General features: G+C 42.4%; 1 protein-coding gene across 1 annotated transcript in view; it reads left to right on the top strand.

The window, feature by feature from the left end:
* The window catches only part of PAPPA (pappalysin 1), a 242206-nt gene that overhangs the window by 54986 nt on the left and 172662 nt on the right, over positions 1-14558 (top strand). The window contains exons 4-5 of the mRNA XM_077143649.1: positions 3356-3649; positions 10710-10902. Of these exons, the coding sequence (XP_076999764.1) occupies positions 3356-3649; positions 10710-10902 (487 nt within the window). The remainder of the gene's footprint in view (positions 1-3355; positions 3650-10709; positions 10903-14558) is intronic.

Here is a 14558-nt window from a genome sequence, read left to right as displayed (position 1 = left end):
ACCCAAAACCTTGGATCCTTCCTTCCCAAGTTTTCTTCCTGACTATAGCCTCCCCATACTCCAAATTCATATAATCTCTGCAATCAAAGTTACTATCTGTGAACATTATGGCTATGAGTCTTGGTTCCACCTCATAAGTATATGATCTTGAGCAAGTCGCCACAATTCTCTGAGCCTTAGTTTCTCATCTATCAAATGGTGTTCAATTAATCTGTTTGATAAGTGAATGAATGAATGAAACCTTCTCTCCCTGCAATTCTAGATAAGCACAGAGATGGGCCCTCTGCTTCACCTGCCTTGTCTTGGTATTCTCACCATATACCATCACAGCCTGCATACAGAAGCTGCTCCATGAGTGTATGTTGATAAGGACAAGGGTTTTGGATAATACACCTGGGGAAAGGAGATGACCACATTCTCTAGACATACATAGCTTCATTTTGACCACTCTTAAGTCCACTAGGACTGAGGAACCTTCCTATGTAAGATCCTGATGATAAGGTCCCCACAGGGTTTGCGCATAGAAGGTGCTTCATACGTGCATGCTGAGGTGAATTCCTCCAAGTACAGTAGAAAGAGCATAAATCTGAGGCTTACACAATCCTGTACTTAAATTCAACTCTGTCAACTTACTAGCTGTTTGACCCTCAGAAAGTCACTTAAGCTTTTGAATATGTCAGAATAGTGGGGCAAATCCTGCTCAGAGCCTGACTCTGAATTTGTTCCATCTTCCTCCCTGCATTCTGAGTAGCATCTTGATCCAGATCCTAGAGTTCTCATTGGAGCATCACTTCTCATCCTTGTGGGAAACTCCACCCACCTGATCAGGCTATTTCAGTCCAAGAGACAAAGTAAATAAAATGTATAAGTCTGCCTCAAACCTTAGTTACCACCTTCATAGGGCAGGTTTCAATCAAGTTTTATTAGACAGAACCAAGTCAGTTTTTCAGGGTGCTGAAGAGAAAATAAATGAACAAATGGTCTGTCTTGACAACCTTCTCAATTCTTCTCCTTGTTTCAGCTGGATGCAGTCTTTTTGCCCTGATTTTTGTCTTCATCATGTCCATAAATCCAACATATATTCAATAAAATAGAAGTAAAAGGAGCACTATGGTCCAGATTGAAAAACTAGAGTGTGAATTATTTTGCTCCATAAAAGCCTTGCTAAAACCATGGCTACCTGATGCTTTAACTGGGAGAGAACTGCAAGGAGACTAACATTGTGCAGCTACTGTGTGCCAGCCATATTTGTGTACATTGGATGCTTTAGGAAAATATTGGGCACTGTAGCTTTTATCACCCCCATTTTATAGCTGAGGAAATGGAAGCTCAGAGATGCAAAGTCAGTTTCTCAAGATCACACGCTACTGTGAATTGGAACCAGAGTTCCAACCCGAGTCAGGCTGACTCCAGCTGGCGTCTAGGCAGCCTCCCTGTCCTGCGACATGTTCATCATAAGCTGTTCCTTGCAGTAGCACCAATCAAACACAATTTATTGAAACCATATTTTTTACCCTCTTTTCCTGCTCTTATGCCATGATCCCTGGAAAAAGCCAAGGGTGGAAAGGGGGTTATATTTCATATTATGATTGACAGAAAATAATTGGGAGAGATTTCCTGTCTCAATTTCTCTTCCTCCCTGCCTCTGCTTGTCCTTCTTCACACACATGCATGCATACCCTCCCCCAATAGACAGATATACCCTCTCATGCGTCTTTATCTTTGTGTTTGAAGACTCTTGAGATGTTCAGAATTAATATACTCTGTGAGCACAATGACTGAGGAAGCTCACAGTTCTGCCAGTTCAGTCCAAGATAAACTTTCCAACTTCTGCTCCAGACCAACCAGTCCAAATCAGCAAGCCCCCCCACCTCCTCACCATTCTTTTATAAGACTTCTTTCTGTACTTAAAGTCATTACTTGCAAGCTTTCTCAGACCAGAAATTTAACCTTCCCTTAAAAATAATAGAGTTTTAAAGTGTCATATCTGTTCTATCAACTATGCTTTAAATGAACATTTTTCTTTATTTGTTCATTTCTATCATCCTATCCATTTGGTTCTGCTGCAGTTTGTTCCCTCTGTTTCATTGAGCTAAGCTCAATGTAGGCCACTACTTCTCAAATTAGAAGGTACATACAAATTACCTGGGATCTGGTTAAAATACAGATTCTGATTCAATAGGTTTGGGGTGGGACCTAGTTCATACGATCCTACAAAACTCCCACATGTTGGAGCCTCTGGTGCTCGAACCACGGTTAAAATAGCAAGTCTTTAGACAGTAAGTAAAGCTCTTGCTATGTGTCAAGGGCTTTGCTAGCTGCTTGCATGTGGCTATTAGACCTCAGAAAACCTCTTTTAGCAAAAATTCTGTATGCATTTAATGAGATGCCTCATTCCAGGCCCCATGGTAGGTATACTAGCTGTAGAACTGAGGTTAAGAGCTCTGGCTTTTGAACCCAAAGATCTTAGGTTCAAATTCCGGCTCTACACCTACCAGCTCTGCGATCATGGGCTTGTTACCTTTCTTCTCTCAGAACTATTGCTCTCCCTCATTGGACTGTGAGATGTGAGTATACACCCAGAGTACTTAGCACAGGGCCTGGAGTCATAGTAAAGGCTCTGTGATCGTGGGCTTGTTACCTTTCTTCTCTCAGAACTATTGCTCTCTCTCACTGGACTGTGAGATGTGAGTATACACCCAGAGTACTTAGCACAGGGCCTGAGGAGTCATAGTAAAGGCTCAAAAAACAAATTGCCCATTCTTACCACTGTTACAATGGTATATATGGCATGGCGCTGGCCTTCCTAACTGTTCCCTCTCATACATCATCAGCTTCATTTAGGAGATGAAGAATTGGGATTCAGAAATCTAAGTGACTTGCCCAGTATCAGATATGGAGTCAGTGCAAAATTAGGACTGGAGCCCAAAGTGCCTGACCATGAGTGCTTCATTAGATAAGAATGTGTAGACTGTTCGTAAACTAAGCCGGGACATTCCTGATTTTCTAAGGAAAAAAAATGCAACAGAAAAGTTTAATAGCCCAGAAATCATTTCACAAGTCTGAATTCCAGCCGACCTCTCCTTTTCCATAGTTGGAGATCACCTTGGCTATATCACCTCTCCTCTCTAGAAATCATGGGAATTTTCATCTGAAATAATGAAAGGACTGCACAAAATTATTCTTGAGACTCCTTCCTACTCTGTTAACCCTATCTCTCAGGACTGTGGGTCACAAGGTGAAGAAGTCTGTGGTTACTTTGACAGCACCCCTTTTACTCTCAATTGGTCTGGGGATTCTTACACCAGGAAGCAGAGGGGTCAGCTTTCCTCACCCTCTGCTTTTCTCCTCGCAGGTGGCATTGTCTTGAACCCATCTTCCTATGGCATTCCTGGGCACACCCACACCATGATCCATGAGATCGGACATAGCCTGGGCCTCTACCATGTCTTCCGAGGCATCTCGGAAATCCAGTCCTGCAGTGACCCCTGCATGGAGACAGAACCCTCCTTTGAGACAGGAGACCTCTGCAAGGACACCAACCCGGCACCAAAACACAAGTTCTGTGGGGACCCAGGACCAGAGAATGACACCTGTGGCTTTCATAGCTTCTTCAACACTCCTTACAACAACTTCATGAGCTATGCAGGTAAGTCCCTACTCTCTGCAGGGTTTTACCAGTGCCTTGGGGTGCTTTGGGCAGATGGCTGAGCCAGGCCATGGAAAGAACATAGAACTGGTTGTCCAATATGAGCTCCAGTCCTGACTCAGGTAACTTCTGCAAAGGAAACTTTGAGCAGTTGCTTAACTTTTCTAAGATTAAGAGATACTTCATGCCAAAAATTCAGGGTTCTCTTAGCCCAGGCCCTCTTTAGATTAATGTACAACTTTCACACTCTTCTTTACAGTTTTATTACCAGAGCATAGAATGCTTTCGGTTTTGCTAATACAAAATTATTACCATACTGGGTATGTTTTTTCCTAACTATATGTATCCTAGGAAAACCCTTTTTTAGCCATCAGTAGCAGTATTAAAGGCTCATTTTCAGGGATCTGGGAGGCCCTGTGCTTCCCGTGTGTTTCCTTTTAGCACACTCTATATCAAAGCCACTTGCAGTCCTTATGGCACCTGCAGCAAATTAAAACAAGATGGTCTTTCCTCTGGGAAGTCAGGCCCTCACCACTAACCCTGGTGGCCAAGAATCCTTCTGAAAGGCACTATCTTCACAGTTACACGTGGTAGCCCAACATCAACTTCAATTATACTATTCAAATTAAGTGTTTGTCTCTCCCAACTAGAACAGTGAATTTTGTAAAGGCAGAAATTCCATCTTATACATCCCAACACCTAGCACGAGGTTTGGCGCTTAATAACTGTTTGTTGGAAGGAAGGGAGGGAAGGATGAAGGGAAAAAGAGAGGAGCAGAAGAAAGAAGGATGTAGGGAAGGAGTGAAGGATGGAAAGACAGAGGGAAGGAGAAAGAAAAATAAATATGTTCTGTTGTAGCAAGTACATAAAATTGACTCACATCAATAATTTTCCACGTGTATAACAGTTTATTGTTCATAAAATACTTCAGTGTGTAGCATCTCATTTAATTCTCACAGCAAACCTATAGGGTAGAAAGTATCCCCACTTTACAGATGAGAAAATTGAAGCTTGGTGAAGTCATTTCCTCTAAGTCACACATCTAATAAATGGTTGAGTTGAAACTCCGACCTAAGGGCTCTAACTCCAAGTACTTTTTATTCCCCTCTACTCTTGTGCCACTCTTCAAAAGATATCTTATCTGATGACTGAGTGGGTAAGTGAGCAACCTGGGTGTTTTACAAAATATTTCCTCCAGGCTGCCCAGAGGGAACTGTGTGCTTGGGATATAGACTATTCTCCTTTACAGCTGCTTTACATATCTGATGGGCTTTTGCCTCAGCTTCTATTTGAAGAAACGCTGCAGACGGGATGGTCCCAAATAGGTCTTCCAGCTTTGCCATTTGGGCTGGTGACCCTCTGGGGGTCTCTCCAGCAGGGGACCCTTACAGTTCGTACCTGAGGTCTCTTATAGGGTCTGTAGTCCACTGATGGCACCCTAAAGAGGCCTTAAGTTTAGGTCTCTAAACAGATTAGGGTACTGGGTATTTCCTCAAAAACAGATTCCCACTGGGCTCCCATTCCCCAGCCAAGCAGACACCCACATCCGGCACCCTGTCCCCTCACACTGTGGTGCTTACGTTCCTTTTCTGGATCACCTTTCCTTGGCCAGCTCAACGCGCACATGGAAAATAAACAATAACATGAGTTTGGAAGTTTGCCCACCTCCTAGGGGCCAAGGAGCTGCCACTAGCTACCAGACCCCCATAAACTAAATCTCTTTTTTTCTTTTTATTCTCCTTTGTAAAGTTCTAAAGGGTGATTGATTTACTGTTTTTTTTTTAAAGGAACCCCTCAGCTCAGTGACCCATTAACAGCAGAACTAATTCACTGAGCTGCGATAACAAACTTACACCCCCAAAAGCATATTCAAGGCGACCAGGAGCTTTGAAATGTTTGTTTTCTTTAGGATCTCTGATAGATGAGGTGACAAAAGCAGTTGGATGAAATTCAAAATGCCGAACAGGATCAGGTTCCCAGGCCTGGGGAGAACACAGTGCAAAGGAGCTCTTTCCCGCAGTCAAAGTGAGAGGGCGGTGATATTGCTACAAAACCTCCTTCCGCTCACTTTTCCTTCCTGGGTGACTTCTTTCTATGGGACAGGTCAGTGATGAGGTAAAGGCTCTAGTTCAGCCCCATCCAATAGATCTTTCTGCGAAGACAGACTTGTTCTTTATATGAGCTAATCAGTGTAGCTGCATTTGGCTGTTGAACACTTAAAATATGGTTAGTGCAACGGAGGAATTGAGTTTTCAGTTTTAAATAATTTTAATCTAAAGGGCCACACAGGGCAAGTCTGTGATAATTATTGAGTGCCGCTGTATGCTAGACTTTGTGCAAAATAATTCATAGGCTTATCTCATTGAATCCTCAAGATGAGCCAATGGGTGGGTGCTATTATTACCACCCATTTTACAGGTGCAGAAAGTGTGGTTTGGGTACATTAAGTAACTTGCCCAAGATCACTCAGCTAAAATGAGGCAGAAGTCAGACTCAAATCCACTTCTTTATAATTGCAGATCTGGTATTATCAACCAATAATTATCTGCCTCAATTTCTTATGTTGGGGAAGGTAAATAGGGTCTCAATGCTTGAGTTAAGCCTGGGTCAGCAGGCAGAACAAAGCACCAGAAGAGTATGATGGATGTTGAGCTGTCGGATGAGCCCTCAGCAGACAGAAGAGTAGCAGCCCAGACTCTGGCTCCTGACCGTAACAGATGTGGAGCCAGTCAGGTCCTCCTCAAGAGTGTAAGAAACCAGCCTTTCCCCAGCCTTTGGGTGCAAATGGATCTTGTTACCATCTTTCAGCATATCAGAACCTTTTCATATGTACATGCTCTTTGCCCTAGCAATTCTATCTCTAAGGAATATTTCCTAAGGAAATAAATCAGTTGTATGTGTTCTTAGCCATAAGAACATTCTTAGCAATGTTCGTTCTCCTGAAGTTTATTAGACATGTACTATGTGCCAGGCAAAAAAAGAGAAATACTTACGTATGAAAAACTAGAAACCTCTTATAAACCCAATGATGATGGATTGCTGAAATAAATCGCAGGCATCAATGTAGAAAATTATAGGGCCACTAAAGGTGTTATAGAAAACCATTGAAGGACATAAGTGGAAACAGAGTAACATAGTGGTTCGTCAGAGCATGATGTGAGAGGACCTAATTTGAATTCTCTATGTCCTAGTCTTTTGACCCTAAACAACTTTCTATCCTACTCTGCACCTCAGTGATGTCATTGGTTCAATGGAGATGCGAGTCTAGGTTTGCGATAGTAGTGTAATCAGACAGTTAAAGCATTTAGCTCTGTCTTGGACCATAATTGGTGTTCAGTATATGACAACCTATCTAATTCTTTGTTAACTATTAAATGTGAAAAAGATCATGAAGCCTTATGTCTAGTGTAATATCTGTATATATGGATGTGATGATGACAATTATGCAAATTCATGTAGATATTCTCATACAGACACACATTCCACCTACATTTATACCAACTATTAATGAGTTAAGGATGATGTTTATTTTTCTAATGATTTTTTGCATATGCCCAAAATATCTGTAATTCTCATAATTTATTATTATTATTATCGTCCTCCTCCTCATCATCATTATTTTCAAAACAACAAAAAGGCAGGGACTTGTACAAAGGGAAACTCACTTATCCATGGGCTAGCTTGTTAAATGCTCCTGTCGGCCTTATGAGACAAGGAACAGCATTATCCCCTATTTCGTGATGAGTGAAAATGAGACTGTCAGAGGTAAGGCTTTTGTCCAAGATCCTACAAGGAATGGAGGCACAGAGTCCATGGCCTGAACCTCTGTGTTCTGCCACCTTCCAAATAGAGATGGAAATTTGTTCTTGAGAACAAGGAACCATTAGCAAACTCAGGGCACTACATCAACAGCATGGTGGCTGGTGCAGGCTCCCCGAGTGCTAAAGCCCCCAAGTCCCTTCTGCTTAGGAATGAAATGGGACAGAAGCCTAGGGCTGGCTGACCTTGGAAACCTGGATCCCATGGTGATAGATGTCAGGATGGGAGACTTGTGGGTTCCGAAAGTCAAGCAGAGATGACTCTAGATGTTAGCTAATTGAGACACAGAATTCGTGATAAATGGAAATACTTTGGTACCTCACCTAGGATTCTGATCACAGCTAAATCCTTAAGTGACGCTCCATCCAGGAAACGGTTATTTCCCTGACTTCTGCTTTAAAGCTCAAATACCTTCCTGAAGCCCTACTAGGTTTTACCACCTGTCTGCTTTCCATACTTTTTAATTGATCAAGGAAATGGCTAAATTTTTAGTTATGAAGAGAAGATGCATGTTTTGTAGAGAAAAACAAACAAATTAGAAGCATGTATAGAAAAATATACCTTTTCAGCTTTACCATTCACCTTGATAAGTGCTTTATGTATGCCAGCTCATTGAATCTTCACAAAACTCTGCAGTGGAGTTGACCTAAATATTCTCCATTTATAGATGAGAGAACCAGATCTTAAAGTTACCACTTTCTTTTGGTAATGCTTGATTAGTATCCTATTCTGTGGCTGTGCTTTAAAGAGGCATTCCCCTATTAATGGGTGGATGTGTCATTTCTAACATTTTTACTATATTTAAGTTTGCTTCAGTAAACCTCTCAGATATTTCTGCATACTTGCTCATGAGTATCTATCAAAAGAATTCATAAATGTGGTATTGCTAGATCAAAGAGAATGCACATTTACATTCAGGCTCTCCCTGCTTCCAGCTTTCCAGCACTCATGCATACAAGCACACATGCACACTTATACACATGAACGTACTGTCATCTGCAAACATTGTTCATTGTGCTCTACATCCCGTCGCACCCCACATCATTTTGAGATGAGCACACTTGTTGCCATTGTCATCTCCAATTTACACATGAAGAAAGTGAAGCACGAAGGACACAAAATGACTTGTCTAGTCTGTCCCCTGATTGTGCATGTATGACCTGACTCCACACTTCGTGGGCCACCATGGTCCTCTCCTGCATCTAATCCATTCAGTGGCTCTTCCAAGGCTTTCAGGATGAAGTGTGAAGTTCATAGCAACACAGGAAATAAATATTCAATGATCTGAATCTTTTCAGACTAAGGAATTTAGGTTCCATTCTCTAGGCAATGGAGAGCCACCGAAGGTTTGGTATTCAAGGTGTTACATGGCAGGGCCTGGTCTTGGGAGAAATTTACATGATTCTTTGATCGTTCATGGTGCTTGTTAAGGGAGAGCAGGCTATTCTGCTTCCTCTAAATACAACAAGGACTTCCCCAGGCTGCCAGAAAGGAGACTGTGAAAAATTACCGAGCAATCAGAGGCAGCTTCTGGGCATAACTTCCTTCACACTTCTGTCCCATCCCCAAGCTAAATTTTCAAGGCTATGTTCAAATGCCCAGCACCTGCTCAAGCTTATTTTCTGTTTGTTTGATAAGAGGAAGTGAGTTTATGTTGCAGGATTCCCAGTGGCGAGTTTACTTTAAGATCTGGCCAACCCTGTGCTCCTCTGTCTGGGGTCCAGCTGCGGAAAGCCTGAGTAGGCAGACACCTTTGGGAAGGGGTATTTTTGGAAACCAAGCTAAAACAGTGCTTTGCATGGCTCCTGGGGCAGCTGAATTAATCTCTTGGAGGGAGCGACAGGAGGCAAATTTTTTCCCTGGGGCCTGAGTCTTGGATCATGTCTTTCAGTCCAAATCCTGGAGAAGAGAACAGTATTGAAGGTTGTTAGATCTAAAGAAATCTTAGAGATTGGGTGCCAACCCTCTTACACACAGACTTAACTCACATTTATCAAGCAACTGCAGGACACTTTATCCATACAAGGACACATTTAAGCTCAAAAAGAAATCCTCCTATTGATTAGTGGCAGTCTTGGCCTTAGGGCTGATGCCAGGGTTTGAGTCCCAGGTTTGTCCTTAGCACATGACCTTGGAAAAGTCACTTGCCCTTCCTCAGCCTCAGTTTCCTTATCCATAAAACAGGAAAAAATAGTATCTATTTCAAAAATAGTTCAAGAATTAAGTGTGTACAAACCATAGTATACCGTGTCTGGCTCAATAAATGATACCTATAGCATAATCTTCTCAATAATAATACTAAGTGGGAGATGTTGTCCTCATATTCCTGGCATGGGCGCCTAGACATGGGTAGAGCCTAGAATATTCCCAGCTCTGCCTGACTCTCTGGCCAGTGCTCTTCAAATAGGACACTGTACTCCTGTGATCTTGTAGCTTCCATTCCTACAATCCCTCCGCTTACTTTCCCAATCTTAGCCTTGAAAAAGTCTGGTTTATCCCAAGTCCTCCTTCTTGGAAAGTCTTTCTGCTTCACTTCCTTTCCTCACATGCTGTCTTCACCCATTTGTCTGTGATCGGCATCAGAGTTTGGCAGCTTTCTAACAACCTTGGCTCCTTCAATGAATTAGCTTTTACTCTATAACTAGACTGATAGCTCTTCAAGGGCAGGGGCTCACTAAGCTTCATCATTCCATGATCCATGGCACAGAGCACAGATTATGTAATGAACACTGAGAAGGTTTATTTGAATGACCCTACTAATGTATCAGGGAATGGCAGAATTAATGAATAAGTGGATGAATGAAAGCAAAGGAATGAATAAGAGAACAAATGAACACACATATGAATGAGTAAATGAGTGAGTGAATGAAGAATTAATAAATGAATGAGAGATGATGAATGAATGGTGAGGGAAGGGAGGAATAAGGAAACAGATGTCTTCCTGCCCAATGGAGGGGGCCCACAGATGGCAGCTTGTCTTGACTTCTTTTGCCACAAGCCTCAGATGTACATTTTCAGTCCCTTCACCCAAGGCTCCCTCCTGCTCCCTCTCACCTGTCTCCAGAAGTGACGACTACGCTCATTTGTTCACAGACCACTGACTCCTGAGTACTGGAAGAGGCCAGCTCTGCTTTGGCAAAGGGCTGAGGTGCTCACTCTCAGGCCACCAGGAGACGTCATCCTTCTCTCACATGCTCACCCGTGCGGTTGGGTTCTTATCTCTCTCTCTGCCTGCTTGCAGATGACGACTGTACTGACTCCTTCACGCCCAATCAAGTCGCCAGAATGCACTGTTACCTGGACCTGGTGTACCAGAGCTGGCAGCACTCCAGGAAACCGGCGCCTGTCGCCCTCGCCCCCCAGGTTGTGGGCCACACGGTGGACTCCGTGACCTTGGAGTGGTTCCCACCCATCGACGGCCACTTCTTTGAAAGGTGAGTGTGGCCTGTGAGGTGTTGTTCCCTGTTCCTCTCCTGCCAAGAAGAGGGAAATGGGAAAGGGAAGCAGACTTTGAGAGAGATTTGGTCGTTTCTGTCTTCTCCTTCTTGCTCTCGCTCAGTGGGTCGCACCCCCCAGCGTGGTGACCGCTACTTGTCGGCGTAAATTTTGGATCAGGGAATAAATGGATGCTGTCTAGTGTAAATTAGCAAGTAATAATGCACAGTTTAAATAAACGAAGGGTTAGCTTTATTTTATTGCTAAACATATGGAAACTTCTATTTCCAGAAACCTCCTCTGGAATAGTGATTCTAGTCTCATCTCTTTGAGCGCCCGAGTTGAGATTGCCTGTGATTAATAGGCAAACACCATACACACACACACACACACAGATTCAATACTAAAGGCTTTATACACAGAGTCTCATTTAATACTCTAGTAACACTTTAAAAGGGAGATCATCTGTTTCATTTGCCAGAGAAAACTGAACTGAGAGAGGCTGACAGATTTAATCAAGAGCCCATAGAAAGTTCTGGGGCTGGGACATCAACTCACGTCTTGGAACATCTTGTTTCAGGCTCCCATATTCTTGCATCAAATCATTCCCAAACCAGAGTTATGAAAGTGGTACTCCTCCTCCTCTTCCCAAAAGACGGCAAAGGACACTCATTTAAACACACACACGCATGCACACACACACACACACATTGTGAGTGTGCATAAAATGTTAGAACGTGGTTCCACATGGAATTGTGGCTCTAATTTCCCACACAACGTCAGTCCCTGAATCTAGAACAATCACTTGGCAGCTGGGTAAATATGATCACGGAGGAACCAAAATGCACTTCCCAGGCCCCCTGTAGCAGCCTTCCCCCTGTGCCTAGCCCTTGCTGGGAAAGCAGAGCTGGGTTTGGGAAACCTCGTATGACACTTCAGGGCGGGCTTTCCAGCAGCCTGTACATTTATTTATTTTTTCTGTGACGATGAGAAGTATCAGACTCTTGGTCAAGCTTGGGGCCTTGATTCCACTTAAAAATGGCACTTTTGTAAATGAAGCGTCCTGTGTATGTATTCAATTTGTATTTCATAAAGCAGTTATTGTCCATTAAATAAAGACCATCTGATTGTTGGAAACCTATTGGAGGGTTAATTGTTGTGTAATGAGATATGTCTCTATTACATACTCCCCTCGGCCTCAATCAATATGTTTTTAATAACCTATAGTCAGTTGGTACTCGAGACTCATACAATAGCTATTCTGTTCAGTCTAAGATTTCATAACGGAGTAATTCTATGTTAAATGAAAACTGACGTTTTAGAAACACATCTAATTAGGGTTAACAGCTACGCAGACTATAGTCCATGGCTAAAGGAAGTTGGCCCACAAGTTCAATAAATTGTAGTAAAGAAATGGAACTGCATTTGATATATATTATTGCTCCCATATACACAGCATTTATACTCATGCAAATTGGTTTAGTACAAAGTGTACAAGCTTTGATGTCAGGTTGTCTGTGTTCACTTCTCAGTCGCACCATTCGCGGTATGTGAATGCGACCTCTGGCAAGCCGTTTCACTACTTTAATCTTCTGAAACTTGTTCCATAGAAAAGGGCTAATCGTGTTCACATCACCTGGCTTTGTAGGAAGTTCAACAAGATGACATCTGTGAAATGCACCACGCCTGTCAGACACTCCTTGTTCAAGAAATACTAGTTCTCCATCTTATGCAAAGTTTTCCAGAGCTGTGTAGCCACTTGGATATTCTTTCCCTGCAAAATCTCTTGGTGTTTTCCACTACATCCATCAATGCCAACCTCTCGCCCCTGGTCATCCTCATATTCTCCTGCTGTTCCTCACATCTGTGGTCCGAGAGAATGCGAGGGGTTTTCCTTAAAAAAACATACTCAGATCCTCCTGCAGCCTGTGTCCTCACAAACAGGCAACTGAATAAATAATTCAAGGCCACCCCTGGTTTTTCTAACTCCTTTATTTTTATCTGTCTTGCAAACATGTGTTGACTGGATGATTTCATTTATCTGAACAATTAGCCACAGTATATTGGAAAGGCACTGGACTGGGAATTCGGAGAGCTGTATCTGAGGTTTTGTGACCTCCTCCATTTCCTTTGGCCGCAGTTTTCTGATCTGTCACCCGAGTGGGGTTCTACTCTTTCTCAACTCATATTTCTTTTCCAAATCTCAGAACACAGAAAATTATCTGAAGGACTATTTTATCAATTCTCCCAAGATGGTACATAACTAGTATCATTTTAGAGGCATAGCAAAGAAGTTAATTCACTATTTACAGCAAATGTCTTAAAGCAATGCTGTCCGGCAGAACTCTGTGCAGTCATGGAAATGTCCCATGTCTGCGTTGTCCAATATGGAAACCACTAGTCACCTGAGACAAGGGAGCATGTAAAATGTGACTACTGTGACTGAGAAACTGAATTTTCATCTAATTTTAATTAATTTAAATTTAAAGAGCCACATGTGGTTGGCACCTACCATGTTGTATAGCTCAGCCCTAGGATTTTAAGTCTTGACTCCCTTGTGGAACCTGGGTAAGAAATGTGATCACTCCCTGTGTTGGCATTCTGTGCTTCTGAAATTTTATTTTTCATGTGTGTGCATATTCCTTGCATGTGTAGCTATATAATCTGATTTTGGTAAAGCACATATTGACCCTACAACATTCTGAGCTTTGACCTTGGGGTGATTACTTTGCACTTGTGAACCTCAGTTTCCTAAGCTGTAAAACAGAGACACCACCCACTATGTCCAACATCATACCATTGCTTTGTACTTGTTTCTGCTTTTACTTTTACCATTCCCTCCATAATCTACTCTTCTTTCAACATCCAGATTTATTTTTACAAATGTGAATAAGATCATATCACTTCATACTTGACATCCCTCCACTGGTTTTCCATTGCCTTAAAAAAAAATCTAAATGTGGTCTACAGGACCTTCCATGAGCTAATCCTTGCCTACCTATGCAGGTACTTCCCTAACTACTCTTTCCTTCATTTTGCCTCCTGCCACTCAGGCTTCTTTCAAGACTCCTGTAGACCCAGCTTTTTTTCCTGCTTTGATCCTTTACACACCTGAAGGTGCTACCCTAAATTCTTTTTATTCATTCTTTGGGCCATCCTGTAGGTCCCAGTGTAAATGGCATCACATCACTAAGACTTTCCATGACTGCTATATCTTAATTAGCCCAACCCAATCCATTATTCTTTTCTACATGATAAATCTATTTGTTTATCAACTCTTGCCTTCACTGGACTGCAAAATCCAAGAGGGCAGACACCACATCTTCACTTGCTCATCCTAGTACGGTTAAGATCTAGCACTCATACAAGGCCAGCACTCAGCGGCTATTCGGTGACTACCTGTTGAATGCTTAAGTGAAACAATGACTGAATACATGAATCAATGAAAGAACAAGGTGGGAAGAGGGTATGCACTCACTAAAGTCTTTACTGAGAACCTAGAATGTACCAAAACATCAAAGAAGTGCAAATAAGTTTACATGTATTACACAAACAGAACATCTAAAAGAAATGGATAAACTCTCTGGCCATCAAAGTCAGTGTCATTCTGGAGCCCATCCCAGGTCATGTATACTCTCATAATCATCCTAAAGCC

Source organism: Tamandua tetradactyla, chromosome 2 (genome assembly GCF_023851605.1).
Source record: "Tamandua tetradactyla isolate mTamTet1 chromosome 2, mTamTet1.pri, whole genome shotgun sequence".
NCBI classification, from domain to species: domain Eukaryota; kingdom Metazoa; phylum Chordata; class Mammalia; order Pilosa; family Myrmecophagidae; genus Tamandua; species Tamandua tetradactyla.
This window is presented reverse-complemented; position numbering and strand designations above follow the sequence as displayed.